A 19,161-nucleotide genomic window follows, 5' to 3' on the forward strand; every position below is an offset into this window, starting at 1 on the left:
CCATTTTATCCCATTTGTCTTATGCTTCCTTCCTTTACAGAATTCTGTTGACCAGGGCTTAAAATTTAAGTTTACTTGAGTTAAACCCTATTCATTTATGTTAACAGTATTAAATTATGTTGGACTCAGCTTTAGTAAATAAGTTAAATGGATCTAATAAAATTAATTTGACTGATTAATTTTTTTTAATTAAAATTACATTAAACATTTGAATAATGTAAGCACTAAGAAATTGTTAGACTTTTCAATGAGAAGGTATAGTCTTTGACACCTGGATGTAGTTCTCAGCATATACTGTATACACCAAGCCTGAAGCACACTCCTATTTTTAAGAGTTTGTGAAGAATGGGAGGTTGATTTGAAGATGACCTGTCCAACTTGTTATTCATGGCACAATCAAAATCCCCAGACTATTACAATGATGATTAAACAATTATCTTTGATATAAAATCAGGACTGTCCTCATTCGGGGCATACACATTTAAAACAGTTGAGGGTTTCCAAAAGATGTGAACGGTAATCAAAATAAATCTGCCATCAGGATCCTGTTCGATTTGCTTTAAAATAAAAGAAAAGTTTTTATGAATAAAAAAAATAGCAACTCCCTGTTTGTTTGATGAAAAAGAACTGAAATATTCCTGACCAATTCAATCTCTTTAGAGCTGTAAATGTTCCCTATCTGACAAATGTGTATCTTGTAGAAGTGCAATAGTTACATTTTCTTTCCTCAGAAATGTTGAAATTTTCTTTCTTTTGACTACATTACCCATGCCCTTCACGTTCACCCTAGTCAGGTTGGACATATGTTAGTGCGGTACAAAGTATTTAGATGCTGTAAGTGGACAGAAGTGAAGTAAACAATGTATGTCCAAAATATGATCACCTCTGCTAAACACAAACAAAACCCCCCACGAGCCCCCTGCAGCTCCATCACCTTAAAAAAGCCATTTATTCACAATTAAGTTCAATATGAAAAAACAAACCCTCAAATTGTTTAAAGAAAGAAAAACTGTCTTAAAGTCCATGCCAATCAATCAGAAAAGCTAATTTATCCGGAACCTCCAGGAATTTATTGGCTAATTCAACATTATCGAATAAAATAATCTTTCCGTTATGTAAACAGTGGAGTCTAGCCGGGTATGCAAAACCTCGGTAAACACCTCGTTTCACCATAGACTTGCACACTGCTCCAAAACACCCGCCGCTTTCGCACAATCTCTGCAAATAAGTCCGGAAACAAGCGTAATGTGGCACCTTTATAACTGACTTTGGTTTTCTAAGCTGCTTGCAAAACTGCCTCCTTTACCGAGAAGCGTAGGAAACACACAATAACACTTCTCGGCGGTGCGCTCGGTGACCCGACGGTTCTCCAAGTCATCCACTTTTGCTTGGAGTGTTTCCACCGTCCTGCGCAAATCGGCCATCTGAGTGCCGTGTGCACTCCCTGGGTCCTCTACTACAGAAATCCGCTGCTCAGCTGTGCTTAGCCGGGTTCCAGTGTCGGTAACTCGTGCGGTGAGAGCAGTGAAAAGTTCTCAAGAACTGTTACTGAGGTAGCTATTTTAACAGCCCTAATTTCGGTTAAAATTAGCGAGGTGTCTGACTTAAGGTTAGCACTAGCCTCTTCCCGTTCTCCATCACGCGCGGTGGTTTTTTTTCTTTTCTTTTTTTACTTTTTTTGTGATCTTGTCACTGTAAAAATAGGAAAGTCTATATCCCCTCCATTTCCCATTTCTAAAAATTTTATTAAATAATCACATTATTTAACACTGGGTAAAAAATAGGGCGTAATAAGAAAAATACATGCAGAGCAAAACTCCTAGGCTGTCATCCTGCTTCGGGTCACGTGACCTCCCCCCTTGAATTATATTTTATTTTAATAATTTTTAATAAACTATTTTGCACTCTAACCAGTATTCTGTCTCTATTTTAAATCACCCAACTCATTTTGGATTTTAGAGTATACATTCATTTTTTTTATTTACAAAAATACAATATAAACACACTGCACACAAAACATGTTAAATGCAAAACATTGATGCATAGTGAGGTTTTAAATTCAATAGTTTCAGCACCTCAGCTAAGTTTGAAAAACCTACACATACATGTAGCAAGGTAAGGAAAAAAAGAGCACAAGCATCTCTCTTGTTATGTTGTCTTCTTGATAGGAAAATATGGTATCTATGCTGTTTGTTAAACTTTATAATACACTCAAAAAATAACTCGTTGAATGAACATAATTAAATCATGGAAAGAATTTCCACCTGATTTAATGGCTTTCTTTCAGCATTAAGCAATTTTGTTGGCCCAACTTAATGTTCTTAAGTTCAGTCATTTAATTTTATTAGGTTCATTTAACTTATTTACTACAGCTGCGTCCAACATAATTTAATGCTGTTAACATAAATGAATAGCGTTGGTACAACAAATTTTTCAGTGGTAAATTAAGTTGATCCAACTCAAGTAAATTAAAATTTCAAGCCCTGGTCAACAGAATTCTGTGAAGGAAGGAAGCATAAGACAAACGGGATAAAAAAGAGATTTTATTTGACACCAGCAGCAACTTACAAATGAGGTCTTAATTTAAGAAGATGTACAAAACATTTGGGAGGTACTTTACCACCACACCACAATAAAAATACTTTGAAAAGAAGGGAAACCTGAAAATGGATTACTCAAACATAGATATTTTCTATGTTTTACTAAATAGTGCCACATAAAATGTCAAAATAATATTTGGATCCAGCATTCTAGACATTTTAGGGGGATGTTGACATTATTATATACACACTACCTGACCAAAAATTCTGTAAATTCAATTGATTAAAACAACAACTAAACAAACAAATACCCACAACATTGATTCTGCCTCTATCCAGTCCTCAATTTCACATGATCCTAAATGTGCTACACATGGAGTCATTGCTATGGTTGGACCTGATCCATGATCAAGCCAAAACCAAGAACTCGTTCAAATGTCCAAGGAGTAGCATTTATATTTACATTTAGGGATTTGGCAGATGCTCTTATCCAGAGTGACTTAAAATGTTCTTTGAAGTTTTCCATCACTAGATATATACTTACACTGGGTTACTAGGTTACTAACTAAGAGCCATCAGTCAAACACAGTAAGGAAGAGTTTTTTATTTTTTTTTTCTTCTGGGGGGTGGTGGAGGTGGATTAGTCCAAGTATCGAAGAAACAAATACAGTCGTCATTTAAAGATTGTCAAAGTCTCCGCTGTACGGACATCAAGAGGAAGTTCGTTCCACCACCTTGGTGCCAGACCAGAAAAGAGTCTGGATGAACGTCTTCCTCTGTCCCTAAAAAGAGGATGAAATGAGACAAGCAGTGCTGGAGGATCTGAGGGACTGTGGTGCAGTGTGTGGTGTGATTAGAGCAGAGAGTTAAGTGGGTGTTGGGCCTTTTTTAGGTTTGTAGGTGAAAATCTGAGTTTTGAATTTGATGCGGGCAGCTACAGAAAGCCAGTGCAAGGAGTAAAGAAGTGGGGTGGTGTGAAAGAACTTGAAGGGAAGGTTGAAAACGAGCCACGCTGCTGCATTCTGGATCAGCTGCAGAGGACGAATCGTTGACAGAGCCAGACCTGCCAGTAGTGAGTTGCAGTAGTATAGTCTTGAAAAATAACAAGGGACTGAACAAGCTCCTGAGTAGCCTGTGAAGAAAGAAATGGGCTGATCCTTCTGATGTTGTAAAGAAGAAATCGACAAGAGCCAGTAAGGTTAGTGATGTGTGGGGAAAATGACAGATGGTTGTCCACAGTTTGGGGGCAGTGGCAGGTCCAGAAGGATAAGGACAAATAATAGTTTAGTTGATCTAGCAGCATGGAGCTTCTCAGTGACTGACTGAAATGTGCCACCTTGAATCTAGATTGGGATCATTAATGTTGTTCTAGTAAAAGATAAAGAGACCTTTGATTATAAACAGTCCTTTCAAGAATTAAATAAAATAAAATAGAGAAGCGATGCTGGGCGATAGTTGCTAACTTCTGCTGGATCCAAGCAGGGTTTCTTGAGGATGGGAATAACCCTTGCCAATAACCTAAAAGTTGCAGGAACATGACCAGATGATATAGAATGGTTGATGATGGTAGTGGTGAAGGAGGTCCCATGAAATGGTCTGGAGCATTGTGGATGGGACTGGGTCTAATGAACAGGTTGAGGAGTTGGATGATGAGATGATCTGCTGAATCTCATCAGATGACAGGTTGCAGAATTCTGCTAAGTGAGGGGAGGGAAGGTCCTAAAGTTGTGGTGTAGGAGTTTTGTTGGGAGCAAAGGACTGGTGGATTGCTGCAATTTTTCCATCGTAGATTGTGGCAAAGTTATCAGCAGTCAGAGAGGAAGGGGCAGGAGGATCCGGTGGGGAGGAGAAGATATTGTGGAGTTTGCCAGGAACCTGTGCAGAGGCTTCCAGCTTTTCCCTGTAGAAGTCAGACAAGATCTGCATCAAGCTGCGATTTCTTCTATTTTCTCTTTGCAGTTTTTAATTCTCTCCTGTTGTTGAGCAATACATTAGATAGCCAAGGAACAGGACAAGTAATCTTCCATGGTTTAAAAAATAGAGGGCATAGGAGATCCATGGATGAGGAGAGAGAGGAGAGGAAAGTTTTAATCGCAGTTTCTAGTGGTATAGAGGAAAAGGAGGCTGGGTCTGGTTGGGATGATAGGGTGCATGAAGACACAGAGGAAGGGTAGATAAAATGACGGTTTCTGCAGGTAAAAAAGAAATTTTAGTAGCTGGAGAAGTTCCAGGCCCCACAGGCGCAAAAGGAGGGCGGTTAAGTAATGTGAATAAAAAATTATTCTTGACTTATGAGCAGAGGTGGGTGAAGTAGACAAAAAATTTACTCAAATAAGAGTATTTGTTCTTCAAAATAATATTACCCAAGTAAAAGTAAAAAAGTAGTCATCTAAAATATTACTCAAGTAACAGTAAAAAAGTACTGAGTACTGTAACTGTTTCAATCGTAATGTCCAATTAAATTTTTTTTTTTTAAATCATAATAATTATATATTATTATACACATGCACAGTACACAGTATAATATATAAAATTATATTGTATATTATATATAATTATAATAACTATTTATATGCTAACATTGCAACATTCAATGAAACAGCTAAACTTACTATAACATGTTTCTTCACTTTCAAGTCAAGTTTTTCTATGCTGAAATGACTGTATGTTTTAGAAGGCAGAGAAAACACCGCATTATGAATCTGTTCTTTTCCACAGTGTGTAAACATGGTTTAAATATAAGGTCAGTGGTGTTCATCCTTTTCTGTTGTAGCATTGGAGCCAGATGCCTCTACTAATTTTGTTTTCATTCCCTATCTAACACGGCTGTAGATTTGTTCCCGCTATGCTGCCAGTTTGTGTGTGGTCATGTGTTTATTGTTACTGCGGCTTATTGGTTAAACAAGATTCATGTGATTATTGTTGCTATGTCTGATTGGTAAAACACAGTCATGTGGTTCATCCACTGGCTGCTTGTGTAGAATAAACTAGAAGCAGCATGGATTTATGGGCGTTCCGCAAAATTTGAGAAAGTTGTGGAAACTGTTGTTTGCGCATGCACAGTGAACATATGTAGGACGGATGTATGGGTAGGATAAATTTATAGAACACCGGCTTTTTTCCCTAACTATGTCACCTGACCAATCAGCCACAATAACATGGTTATTGTTATTGCGGCTGATTGGTCAAACATAGTTATGTGATTATTGTTGCTGCATCTGACTGGTAAAACAGTCATGTGATAGCTCTACCGGCTACATGTGTAGAATAAATAGTTTAAAAAGTAACAAGTCGAGGGTAGACAAATTTAATGCAGAGTAAGAGTAGCATTTCTTCTTCACAAATCTATTCAAGTAAAAGTAATAAGTATGGTGCATTAAAACTACTCATAAAAGTACCCCCCCACAAAAGTTACTTTAGTAAATGTAATCTGGGCTTCTACTCAGGACATGGGAAAGTGCATCCATAAATTAACATAAGCACAGTGACTGGTCTGCCCAATAACCTTAAGGCTCATATAAATGTTTTTGTGGCCTTCTAGTAAAAGCAGATTTAGAAAAAAAATCTTATACTTTGTTAAAATATAAAGAACCAAAAGAATCAATACATAATTTTTGTTTCAGAAGGGCTAGAAGCTAGAAACCTGACACAGTTTTTATGTACTATTAAGGAAGGATCTAGGTAAAGACCTGATCTGACACATTGTAGCCTTGGTCTGAAATCACACCTAGATAATCGACCACATTTTATCCTGATGTGATTACATCGTTCCAGAGAAAAAGGAAATATGTTAGGACCGGCAAAGAAGCACAATGATTTAGGACCACTGGATCACGTTTAAAGACTTCAAGGTGAGAAGAAGTCGAGGGGAGAACAATGACATATGGTGATTACTGCACACTTGAATGGATGCCTTTTTTCTCTCAGAGCTGTATTAGACTGTGAACTTGTTGGCAATTTTTAAAAATTGGGATTATTTACCATCGGAACAGCTTTACAAGACAGCCATTTTCTATCATCTTGCTCCCGGATTGATTCATTGAAACCAGTAAATACATTTCTCCCGCACCCCCACATGCACACATACAATATTCTGGACTTTGGACATTTTATACATTCATTTACACACAAAAAATACTGTAATTGTAAATATTTGTATCTGGTGCACTGCAGTGTTTTTTTTTTTTAACAATAAACATGAGAAACTTTCGTGATTTGTTCACATCTAAAAATGTTTATAGATCTGCTGCCTGTTTGTATCTGCAGAAATTCGTACCTCAGATGTTCGTAAGTTGGGGACTTGCTGTATCAGTATTAACTTTTACTAAAAACAGCCATGAATCAAGTCTTTCCTACATTTCTTGCAGTAAATTAATTAGTACAAATCCCTTATACTTACCATATCACCACGAACTAGGAGGCAATTATTGTCTTTTCTTTTGTTAACCACCAACTGACACCCTTAAATGTGCCTGTTTGCGTACACTTCCAGTATATATTTTTTTGTATATTTAATTTTTAAGCATTAAATTTTGGAGCTATATGTTAATACACTATATTATTACAAATACATTTGCAAAATATTGAATCGCTTTGAAATTTATTACCAGAGCTACATAAGACCTGTGCTAACCTGGTAGACTTTCTAAGGTCACCCTGCTGACCTGAAACAAGAGGCATAGATCTCTTCAGAGATGAATAAAGCAGGTGGAAATACGATTCTTTATTCTAGCTTCTGTGTTCTAGTATATCTCACTAATTTTCTGTTTATTGTGGTCTTAGCTTTGAAAGGAGATAAGCCACATGCATGAGGACCAAAGTTTGTGGGAACATTTAAACTGAGTATGCCAATCAAGGGGAAATGGGGTAAGAGGTTAACTATAAAACACAGATTCTGTGGTAAAGCCAACCTTTACACCAAACGCGAAGAAGTCAGAGGTGAATGACCAGATTGCTTTAGGCTAAGAGAAAGACAATAGTCATGACTTTAAATAACACCTTTGAGGTGTACCAAAGAGCATATGTCATGTTCTTAAAGAGCATAGGGATTACAGTCATGTTTTGTGCAAGCCTGAATGGTTTAGCAAATATGAATGTCATTGGCAAGGGATTGGTAAATTTATTTATTTATTTATTTATTTATTTGGCCAATAATATTCATAAAATAAAGTTTTATTGGCACAGAGTTCTTTTCTAGATCATATTGGTTGTCATAAAGAATATTTACCTGAAAGCAGCTTTAAGTGTTTTTTCAATAAAATTAGCTCTACCCTTAAAAGGATTAATAAGAAAATGCAAAGCCAACTATTTACACAAATGTTTAAAAAGGATTATTGCAGACATGCTCTGCCAAATTGCTTAAGAAAGCGGGGATTTCTGAGATTTTCTGTCAGAAAATCTCAGATGGGAACTGCATTATTGATATGCCTGAAAAGCCTGCGCCAGAGACCAAATCATGGGATATCTAGGATTTTATGAAGAAAAACTTAAAAATAAATCCAATGAGAATATAACAATGATACTTATACTGTATGTTAGGGACAACGACTGTAGCAGAGATAGTAGCTGTAGCTCTCACCCAAATGAGGATGGGTTCCCTGTTGAGTCTGGTTCCTCTCAAGGTTTCTTCCTATTACCATCTCAGGGAGTTTTTCCTTGCCACTGTCGCCCTCGGCTTGCTCACCAGGGACAAACTGACCATTTTGATTCATACAAATTCACATTTCATACAAACTTAAATAATTCTTTTGACTATGTAAAGCTGCTTTGCGGCAATGAAAATTGCTAAAAGCGCTATACAAATAAAATTGAATTGAATAGATAGCTACTGAAATTGCAAGTATTAGTGTGCTAGGAATTTATGTTGGCAGAAGATAAAAGATGACTTGGATCCTGCAACAGTTTTTCCAAGTTCAATAATGTATTATTTTATTATTATTTTATTTTTGCCAGTCACAGGCCCATCATGAAGGTACAAACACTACTCTCAAAAGTTTGAGATCACTTAGAAATTTCATTGCTTTTTAAGGAAACACGCATGATATTAGACTGAATTGAAAATATAGCAAAAGAAAAAGACATGCTGACATTGTAGGCCTTTAAGGAGAGAATATGCTTTCAAAACAGTCCATTGTTGAGGTCCTTCACTATCTTCCTGGCCTTGGTCAAGCACCACTTGCTGTAGATTAAGCGCAGGTCAGGGAACTCAGTGCAGATGATGCACTCAGCTGATCGCACCCTCCTTGTGTGTTGTGTTGTGTTGTGATGTTTCCTGTCAGGATTCAATTCAATTAAATTTTATTTGTATAGTGCTTTTAACAATTGACATTGTTAAAAGCACTTAAAGCATCTTTACACAATCAAAAGAATTATTTAAGTTTGTATGAAATGTGAATGTGTATGAATTCAATGATAAGATTGTCCCTGATGAGCAAGCTGAGGACAACAACAACAGTGGCCAAGAAAAACTTCCTATGATGGCAGTAGGAAGAAACTTTAAGAGGAGCCTGACTTAACAAGGAACCCATCCTCATTTGGGTAATAATAGATAGCAGGGATTGATCTGCAGTCACACTGTGTGAGACTGGAAGTTCAGTATAACAGGAGATTAGTTAATATGGATTCCAGTTCATTTTTAGAGGCTCAGGTAGACTGTAGGAAACTCCAGTCCTGAACTATCGAGCAACTGCAGTCATGAGTCCTCAAAGAACAGCTGTCAGCATGAGCCAAGGCCAGAACCGTATTCATGGGAAAGTGGAACTGTCCCCAGTCACCACATGCATCCCAGGCAGACTACACGGGGCATCCATGCGACGAGATCTCCAACCAGAAGCGGGACACCAGGATGAGTCAGACAGGTCCAGAAGGCAGAGGGGATCTGGGTCACTGGCAGCTCAGGGACGACATGTACAGCTCGACAGAGAGACAGGGAAAGGAAAAGAAAGAGAGGGAGAGAGAGGGGAGAAGAGAGAAAAGAGAAAAGAGCAGAAGAGAAGAGATAACAGTTATGTATGGTCACTGTCACACAATGTATAAAGTGAATGTATATTCAGTGCATACTGAATACAGTCATTCATACTTAGACTGTATCTAAGTCCCGAACATTAATTGAAAGACTATTCCATAACTTTGAGGCTTTGTAAGAAAAAGCTCCGCTCCCTGCTGTAGTTTTCATAATACATGGTACTGACAAGCAGCCTGCATCCTTTGATTGAAGTAGTCCTGGTGGATTGTATTTTCTGGTTTAAGTGAGGACTTTTGCTGCTGCATTCTGGACTAATTGAAGCTTGTTCATGGACCTACAGTAGTTGAACAACCAGACAGTAAAACCTTACAATAGTCCAAACTAGAGGTGATAAAAGCATGAACTAGTTTTTCTGCATTGTTTATTGTCAATTTATTCCTTATCTTGGGAATATTTCTGAGGTGAATGCTATCCTGGTAATAGTTAATAGTTAAATTGGAAGTTGATTAACATCCAGTCTCTTATGTCCTTCTCACATTGCTCAACTTTAGTCAGCTGGTTTATCTCATTTGGTTTTTGCTGAGACATATAACTGTGTGTAATCAGCATAACAATAAAAACAAATACAGGGTACCCTTGGATTACAGGCATAATTTGTTCCAGAAGCAGGCTCGTATTCCAAAACATAAATCAAATAAAATTAGGCATAAGAAACATATTAATTAACTTAGAAACATAAGAAACATATCTAATTAAAGATAACAAAATAATGGAACAAAATAAATCGAAAATAATTTATTCCATAGCCCCAAAAAATTAATATGTAAAAATAATTAATACAAAATATAAAGTAAAAAGAAAACAAATTAACCTGCACTTTACCTTTAAAAAAAAGTGAAAATAAATCCCAACAGATAAGTGTTTCCGTTTATGCGCGCAGGCGGTGTGTGTGTGTATGTGTGTGTTTGTGAATATGTGTAAGCCTAAAGTAAGAGAAGACTTTAAAGTAAGAGGGGGCTTACTTTCAGCCCCTCAGACTGTCGTTATGTGTGTGCACGTAGTTGGCGCGTAATTTGACACCGTGCCGGTTCACACTCTATCTCTTGTGTTTGTGTGTGTGAAGCAGAGAAAGGGTGCTTCACATACACACCAGGTGGTTCAGCTTGGTGATGAGTGTGGAGAGAATTATGATGTACTGTAGTATTAAACACTGAACTGCAGCATTTAACATAATTCTAGTGTCAAGGTGAATGAGTCGATCGTTTTGGAAGGTATGCAAACTGTAATGGGTTAAGTAGTCAGATAGTGAAGAGATGAAGTCTCTGACAAGCCACTCAAAGCAATTCACTACTGAATTCAGGGATTGGTTGTTGAGGGAAGCGGGATGGGATTTCTTCGGGACAGGAACAATAATGGACTTTTTAAAGCATGTGGGGATTACTGATTGGCATAAGGAGAGGTTGAATATTACTGTGAATACATGTGCTAGCTGGTCAGCGAAGGCTCTAAGATGATAAACGAGTTTCCGTTGTTGGCATTCCTCTCCTGTCAGCAGCCATTAGCATCACTAGCATTGTTAGCCTTGCAAGTGCTATTAGCATTGTTAGCTGTAGCTTTGAAGAGAGCGTAGAAGGTGTTCAAGACAATATTTTTAAAAGCATTCTTAGTTTACTGCCGTTCTTCAAACCTGCCTTAAACTATAAAATATAAACTGGCCAGGTCTATTTTATTTTTTCTTCTTCTGTTTTTTCCCCTCACTTCTTAGAGTTGAGCACTACGCTATTTGAGAGGATGCAGGTACCGGAGCTGATGCATAGCCTGTGGCTGTGTGAATTGGAAAAGCTGTTTCATCTGATGTGTTCAACGTCCACTGCTGCACTGCTCGGGGTTGGTGGTCTCACTGCCATGTTGGCCTACTGGCTGGCAACACGCCCACGTGCCCTCATACCCCCATGTGACCTTCAGCGCCAGTCTGAAGAAGTTGAGGTATACTTGATTTTAAACCCTGTTTGTACAGATTTAATTTAAATAGAAACAAAGGTAAATTAGAAACAAAAGAACTAAGGCTATTTGTGGATTTTACCTCCATTTGGATTGGCCATAACTGTTTCTCTTAAAAAAGATTTCCGCAGTCCCTGCAGGACGTTAGTGAGTGGAGAAGAACTTCAACCTTGGTTCATGTCTGATTTGACTGATAAATGGTGACTTCTCCATTTCATGTAATATGTTGCTTTCTTTACAGGCATGCAAATATTATCTGTAATGTTATACTATTTATTTTTAAGGTATGTTTGTAAAGTGAATTGTTTTTTTTTTTACAGACATTATAAGCATATATAACACAATTTGATAGTGCAGTGGCTTTTTTTGCACAGTGCTATGTGTGTGTATGTGTGTGTAGCAATTAAAGTCAAAAGTTTGGACACACACAGATCTTTTACACAGATCTGAACACCTGCACATCTTCTGTCCTAGACCATAATTAATGCATAAAAAATGTCATTGTAAATGACCTTAAAAACATTCATTCATATTAACTCTAATTTTTTTAAAGTGACAAAAGAAATGCTCAACTTTCAAATATAGCAAATGAATGCACATGCATTATGAATGCTTTTGGAAACATTGGTGAGCTTTTTTATTGTGTGGCTGAGGTTTACTACAGTCACAACCATCAAACATGTGAAAAACGTTCTTAATCAGATTCTTATCTTATCTAATATTATTCAAAGTGCCAAACTGAAAAGGGGCTGAAAAATTATTTCTACTGCTCTTCATTCAGCTTTCACCCATCTGAACAACACCACCAACTCATAATATGGAACAAGAATAACAAGTTACAAGTATTGTTTAGTTTTTTTTTTTTAATGCCTGCATTTCACACATCATTAGTCATTAGTCACTAATCTGATCACCAAGCTCAAAGACCTGGGCATCAGCACATTCATAAGCAGCTGGATTCTGGATTTCCTAACTGATAAAACCTCACTAAGTTAGGTTTGGTCCTCTACATTAATTCTGAACACTGGCATTCCAGAGGGTTGTGTGCTGAGTCCTCTGCTATACCAGTGTTTACCAATGACTGTATGCAGTTGTCCCATCTTAATCAGTTTAGATTAAAGTGGTACATGTTCCTGGCTTCAGGTTCATAAATGTCCACATCTCTGAGGATAGGTGCTGGCATCATAACACCCAGCAACCAGTGATTGGACATCTTTATCACAGTAGGTGTCTACACAGAGCAAGCATCATTAGGGATTTCTTTGCTTTTATTTCTGTTTGCCCTTCATCCATCCAGGAGAAAGTACCAGGAACAGCAGATTCAGGGCTAGCTTCTTTCATTGGTATGTATGACAGAGTAAGTAGATGACCACTAAGGTTATAGTCAGACAGACAGAAACAGAATCTAAATCCAAAGGGCAAACAGTGGTCTGAGATCAGACAGACAGCTATAGCAAAGACTAGCTAGCTCTTTATCTGTGTATCCAGTGGAACATCCATATAGTAAAGTGTTACAATAATCCAACCTAGAGTTAACAAATGCATAAAGAGTTTCTCTGCATTGTATAGTGACATTTACATAACTGTAGAATCTCATACAATTTAAAAAAATTATATTACCCAGAGAAAACCTATATAGACAACTAAGCAATGGGCCTAAAAGCATTACCATATAACCAAAAGCTGCACTAAGGTTGAACAATGTAAGCAAGGATGCACAACATGTAGACAAAACCCTGATCAGAGGCCATTTACCAGTTTAACCAATGCTGTCTTTGTGCTATGGTGAGGCCTAAATCCTGACTAATACATTCAATGAATAATATTCCTATGTTGGTATAAGGGGACATGCTGTACTACAGCATTTTTTTTTGCAGATAAATGGTAGTTTTTATTATAGTATACTGTATAGCTGGACAGCCTGCAAAGGTCAAGGTCAGTTTTTTTTTTTCAATTAAGGGTTTAATAACTAGTAGTTTAAAAGACTTAGGCACTGTACATAGCCAGTGCTAAGGGAAAAAATTAGCATCAAAAGCATTTTTGAAAGAGTTAAATTATTTCTGTTTAAATACATACAGTAGATATGTAAGGTACAGGCTCTAGTACACAAGGTTTTAATAAGGAATTTAGTTTAGTTTCTTGAGAATAAACATTCTATTGCTGATCTGATAAAGATATTCTTAGTTTTAATTAATAGTTTTGTGTAGTTATTGTTATTTAAGGGCAAAAAATTGGTGATTTGGTTCCCTCCTGGGCACGGTGTGCTGTTACTTTTTGACCGACTATTTTCCCCCCAATTTCAGTTTTTCAGATTTTTGGACTGGGTGTTCCCCTGAATTTTGCACACGCCCCCACAAAACAGCTCTTTTTGTTTAGGCAGTCTCCTAAACGCCATGAACAGGCAGCTCGACAGAGAGAGTAAGGCCTCGTTCACACGGCGTTAAAATCAAGCGGCGAGTGTTTTCTACATATAGGAGTCAATGAAAGTGTTCACAAGGGCTTTGGTGACGTGCGTTTGTCCGGCTGCGCGTTTATACGGCATTAAAAAAACGTTGCATGCACGTTTCTTCACGTTCATTTTACGCTTCGGAGGACCGGATATATCCCATGATCCTACATGCTATAGGAAAATGCGGAAAAAAGCTAAATAAAAAAAATAATTGTTGAAAAACATTTCTTTATAAACCACAAAAAAACTTCCTTTAATCCGACGTTGTGCAGTCAGAGAGTGAACCCGGTAGCGGCGGGCTTTCATATCCAGTTCCCGACACTGCCCCCACAGGTTAACACACAAACTACAATTTGGGCTGCAGGTTGAGGTAAGACAGAGACAAACGAACGCCGGTGTAGAAGTCAATCAAGCGCCACTACAAAACGCAACATAAACGTCTAGGACGTTCAGAGCACGTTCGTTTATACAAAAATTTAACGCCCGTGTGAACAAGGCCTTAAAGAGAGAATGAGAGAGAGAAGAGAAAAAAGAGAAGAAGAGAGAGCAGAGGAGAAGGAGAGATGGCAGTTAGGTATGGTCACTGTCACACAATGTATAAGGTGAATGTACACGTGCACAAATGCACACAAAACCCAGTAGACATTTAGAGCTCATTGAGCCAAACAACTTTCGCACTGAATGTCATGGGCTCAATTTAACAGGGAGTCAGTTAATTTGGGTTGTTCGCAAAATGCACCTGATGGACCTTGATATACTCCTTCTAGGGGATTCATACAATTGCCAACAAACCGGGCCTATGTGATCTAAAGACATTGAGAATGCAAAATTGTGGAGGGAATCTTGATATCATAAATGGGTCAGCTTAATCCTATGCCGAAATGTGGTTAATAACTTTCTGTGCGGCATTACTGTATATTGAGTGACATCACGTTCAGTGATATCACATTAAGCAACATCATAGTGTGATGCTTTTTTCCAGCATCTTGGCATATTGTAGACACGTACACATCACAAATGTCAACAAACGTCGCGCACACACATCTTTCTCTCTCTCTCTCTCTCTCTCTCACACACACACACACACACAAACACACACACACACACACACACATCTCTCACTCTCAAAGACAGACACAGATACACACATTCACAGACATGACAAATATCTGCCTTGGTGGCATTGGCACAGGGTGCTTGGGCAGCTTATTGATGCTTGCACTCTTGTTTTCTTAAAGGTCCTACACATCCCATTTTTCATTAAATGTTAATATGATCTTTAGGGTCCTAATGAAAAGTTTGTATTATACGTTAATTAAAAATTCAAAAGGATTGTGTAAAAAAACCACTACTTTTACCTGGTAAAAACTAGCTCTGTTCTCAGCAACCTGTTTCAGTACATGCTAATTTAAATGCTCATGACCTCTGCTGAGCCCCCCCCACAAACGCAGTGCTTTGTGGGTAATGCAGTCCAAACTGGAAAACGCTGGATTATAGAGCCTAAGCCTGTTTTCTTCAGTCGTTTTTGGTTTGATTTAAGTACGGAACCTATGCGGAAGTTTGTAATATCGCCTGACAATGCAGAAATTAAAAGAATGGACATGCATCGACTCGATTTGTCTTTCTCATCACTGCATGGGCATGAATTAACGGGCTGTTGCGCTGCCGCGAGCAACAACAACAAATAGCGGAGAAACTTACTGAGAGAGATACGGACGCGATGTGTTTACTGATGTGTTTACATGACTTCTTAATCTTCGACAGACATCGTTATAAACCATCTAACGTAACAAAGGTAAGCATAATATAGTTTTCCGACTACGTACACAGTTTGCAACTAGACAATCACCTTAATGCATTGTTTATTATAAACGGGCGATTAGGGATTATATAGAGACGGATGTACATAGAGAAGAAGCCATAACCATGTTCTATGAGAGTATAAGTTAACTTACACTCCGCATTCATCGTGATTATTAGAAAAGGCGATCTGCAAAAATTCATAGTAAAAGGAATTACACTCACCGAGCCTGGTGAAGATGAAGCAGGAACACGAAGCGTTAGTACAGATTCGATTTTCAGGAGCAGCTTCCTAGTAAAACCTGCTTTATATTGACCCGCGTTTATAAAGCAGTCTGGTGAAAAATGATTATCGCAAACATGAACGCATTTAGGTAAATCAGCGGGAATTTAGCCGATTAGGGGGTTAGCTTCAAAAACTAAATTCAGCCACTGCGTCAGTGGCTCAGATACTGTACCTAACCCTAGGTAGGTACCCTAGGTCACTAACCCTAGGTAGTGAATGACGACTGCTGTGTTCGCTATTACACCCAACAACTGTACACAACACTCGCTTAGGCGCCATTTTGCTCCAGCGGCGAAAAACAATGGCCGACAGCTTCTTCTCACTCGGGGCGGGTCTTTGCTAAAACACCAGTGTCAATCAACTAGTGTAGGAGTGGCCTCTTGTGGTGTGGCGTCACATGGCAAGGCATTTGCGATTGGCCTGATTTCAGAAGGGGCATGTTATTGTAATAAATGAAAAGAAAACCACTGGGCGGCTCTTTATCATCGTAGAGTGGTTGTGTACGCACTCTCCTAACACACAGTTCAGTCCAAACGGCTTAAAAAAGTGCATGTAGGCCTGTATGACCCCTTTAAGAATTATTAGGGCTTTTTGAGGGTCTTAACATCTTTAAAAACACATGAAAATTGGCAGACAGGTTGGAATCTGCTGCTATTCGGATGCTTGAGAGTCGCGGGGCCCCCACATGAGATTTTACATACACACTTGCACGTATGCACGCGAAACCAGGTACAATTGTAAAGCTTGTTGATGGTGAAATGGTTAATACATTTCTGTGTGGCTTTATATCGAGTGACATTATATTGAACATGACACCTTCAGTGACATCACGTTTAGTGTCATCATAGTGTGATGCTTTTTTTTCTTTTCAGCATCTGCGGCCTATTCTACATCTGCGGCCTATTCTATCTCTCACATACACACACGCATCCTCAAACACACTCGTACATCACACACATGTACACATACAAACACACACATAACAAATGTTAACACTGTCACACTCACACAGACACGCACACACACACACACACACGAACACACATATACAAAGACGCACACACAAACACTCATATATCACACAAATACAAACAGATCAGAAATGTTAGCACACATCTCTCTTTCACGCATACATGCAGAAACACACACATACACACACCCACATACACTAACAAGTCACATGTCTCACACACACATTACAACCATACTGACACACACATCACAAATGTTAACACACCGGCTCCCACACCACACACACAAACATACACAAACACATTTACTCGTTACACACAGACTGACACACCTACATGTCACACACACACACACACACACACACACACACACACTCAATAAATATTTAGGGCCCAAACTGTCACCAGCCCTTTATAGTGTGTGATGTTTGCAGGTTGTGTGGTGTACCCAGGTGGCATTGGCTTTTTGTAGGTCTTAATTCAATTCAATTCAATTCAATTCAATTCAATTTTATTTGTATAGCGCTTTTAGCAATTTTCATTGCTGCAAAGCAGCTTTACACAATCAAAATAATTATTTAAGTTTGTATGAAATGTGAATTTGTATGAATAAAAATGGTCATTTTGTCCCTGGTGAGCAAGCCGAGGGCGACAGTGGCAAGGAAAAACTCCCTGAGATGGTAATAGGAAGAAACCTTGAGAGGGAACCAGACTCAACAGGGAACCCATCCTCATTTGGGTGAAACAGAAAGCAGTAAATGATCTGCATTTATACTGTGTGTTAGTTGGCAGGCAGTTCAGCATAACAGTTGATGTTAATTGATGTTGATATGGAGTCTAGTTAGTTATTGAAAACTCAGGTAGACTTGTATGAAGTTCCAGTTCTGAACTATCGAACTGTCAAGTCCCCAGAGAAACAGTTGCCAACACCAGTCAAGGCCAGAACCATCTTCTAGGTAGAGAGAACCATCCCCAGACACCAGACGCATCCCAGAGAGACACACAGGGCATCCATGTGACGAGATCTTCAACCAGAAGTGGGGCACCAGGATGGGTCAGACAGGTCCGGAGGGCAGAGGGAGTCTGGATCACTGGCAGCTCGGGAACGACATGTGTACCTCGACAGAGAGAGAGAAAAAGAGTGAAAGGGGAAGACAGGGGGAGAGAGGAAAAAGAAAGGGGAAATAAAGAAGAAGAGGAGAGATGGCAGTTAGGTATGGTCACAGTCACACAATGTATAATGTGAATGTATATTAACTGTAGAGTGCAAGTAGAGACTCCGACAGGACTAACTATGACAGCATAACTAAAAGGGAGAGCCAGAAGGAAACACAAACATGAGGGCTTCCTGAGATGTAAAGCAAACAATCACCTCACCTCAGCCTGCATCCTTTGATCGAAGTAGGCGTGGCGGTTCATAAGACACTAGCAGTTCGCTTAGGTACTGCGGCGTGAGACCATTTAATGCTTTATATGTCAAGAGTGGTATTTTAAAATCAATGCGAAATTTCACAGGAAGCCAATGCAGTGAAGATAAGATAGGGGTGATGTGCTCATATCTTCACTCAGTTAAATATGTGCTCATATCTTCACTTCACTCAACTTCACTCAATTAACATCAGCTATTCAATTAACATCAGCTATTATAGCTGAACTGCCTCCCACCCTACACACTGTATAAATGCAGATCATTTACTGCTTTCTGTTTCACCCAAATGAGGATGGGTTCCCTGTTGAGTCTGGTTCCTCTCAAGGTTTCTTCCTATTACCATCTTAGGGAGTTTTTCTTGCCACTGTCGCCCTCGGCTTGCTCACCAGGGACAAACTGACCATTTTGATTCATACAAATTCACATTTCATACAAACTTAAATAATTCTTTTGACTATGTAAAGCTGCTTTGCGGCAATGAAAATTGCTAAAAGCGCTATACAAATAAAATTGAATTGAATTGAATTGAATTAAAAGACAAACAGGTTGTGTGGTGTGCCCGGTTGGCAATGGCACAGGGTGCTTGGGCCCCCTCATTGATGTTTGCAACTATATTTCTTTCTTGTGATTTTAGCACAAGTTTGTTTTCTGACAACCATTCACTACATTATACAATACACTTTTTGTATGTGTATTGTATAATGTAAACACAATTTTTTCC

The 19,161-nt window shown here is 38.5% G+C and overlaps 1 protein-coding gene across 1 annotated transcript in view; it reads left to right on the plus strand.

The window, feature by feature from the left end:
- The window catches only part of acsl6 (acyl-CoA synthetase long chain family member 6), a 122,440-nt gene that overhangs the window by 20,016 nt on the left and 83,263 nt on the right, over nt 1–19,161 (plus strand). The window contains exon 2 of the mRNA XM_053478271.1: nt 11,270–11,490. Coding sequence (XP_053334246.1) covers nt 11,270–11,490 — 221 coding nt within the window. The remainder of the gene's footprint in view (nt 1–11,269; nt 11,491–19,161) is intronic.

This window comes from Clarias gariepinus, chromosome 19, assembly GCF_024256425.1.
Source record: "Clarias gariepinus isolate MV-2021 ecotype Netherlands chromosome 19, CGAR_prim_01v2, whole genome shotgun sequence".
NCBI lineage: Eukaryota > Metazoa > Chordata > Actinopteri > Siluriformes > Clariidae > Clarias > Clarias gariepinus.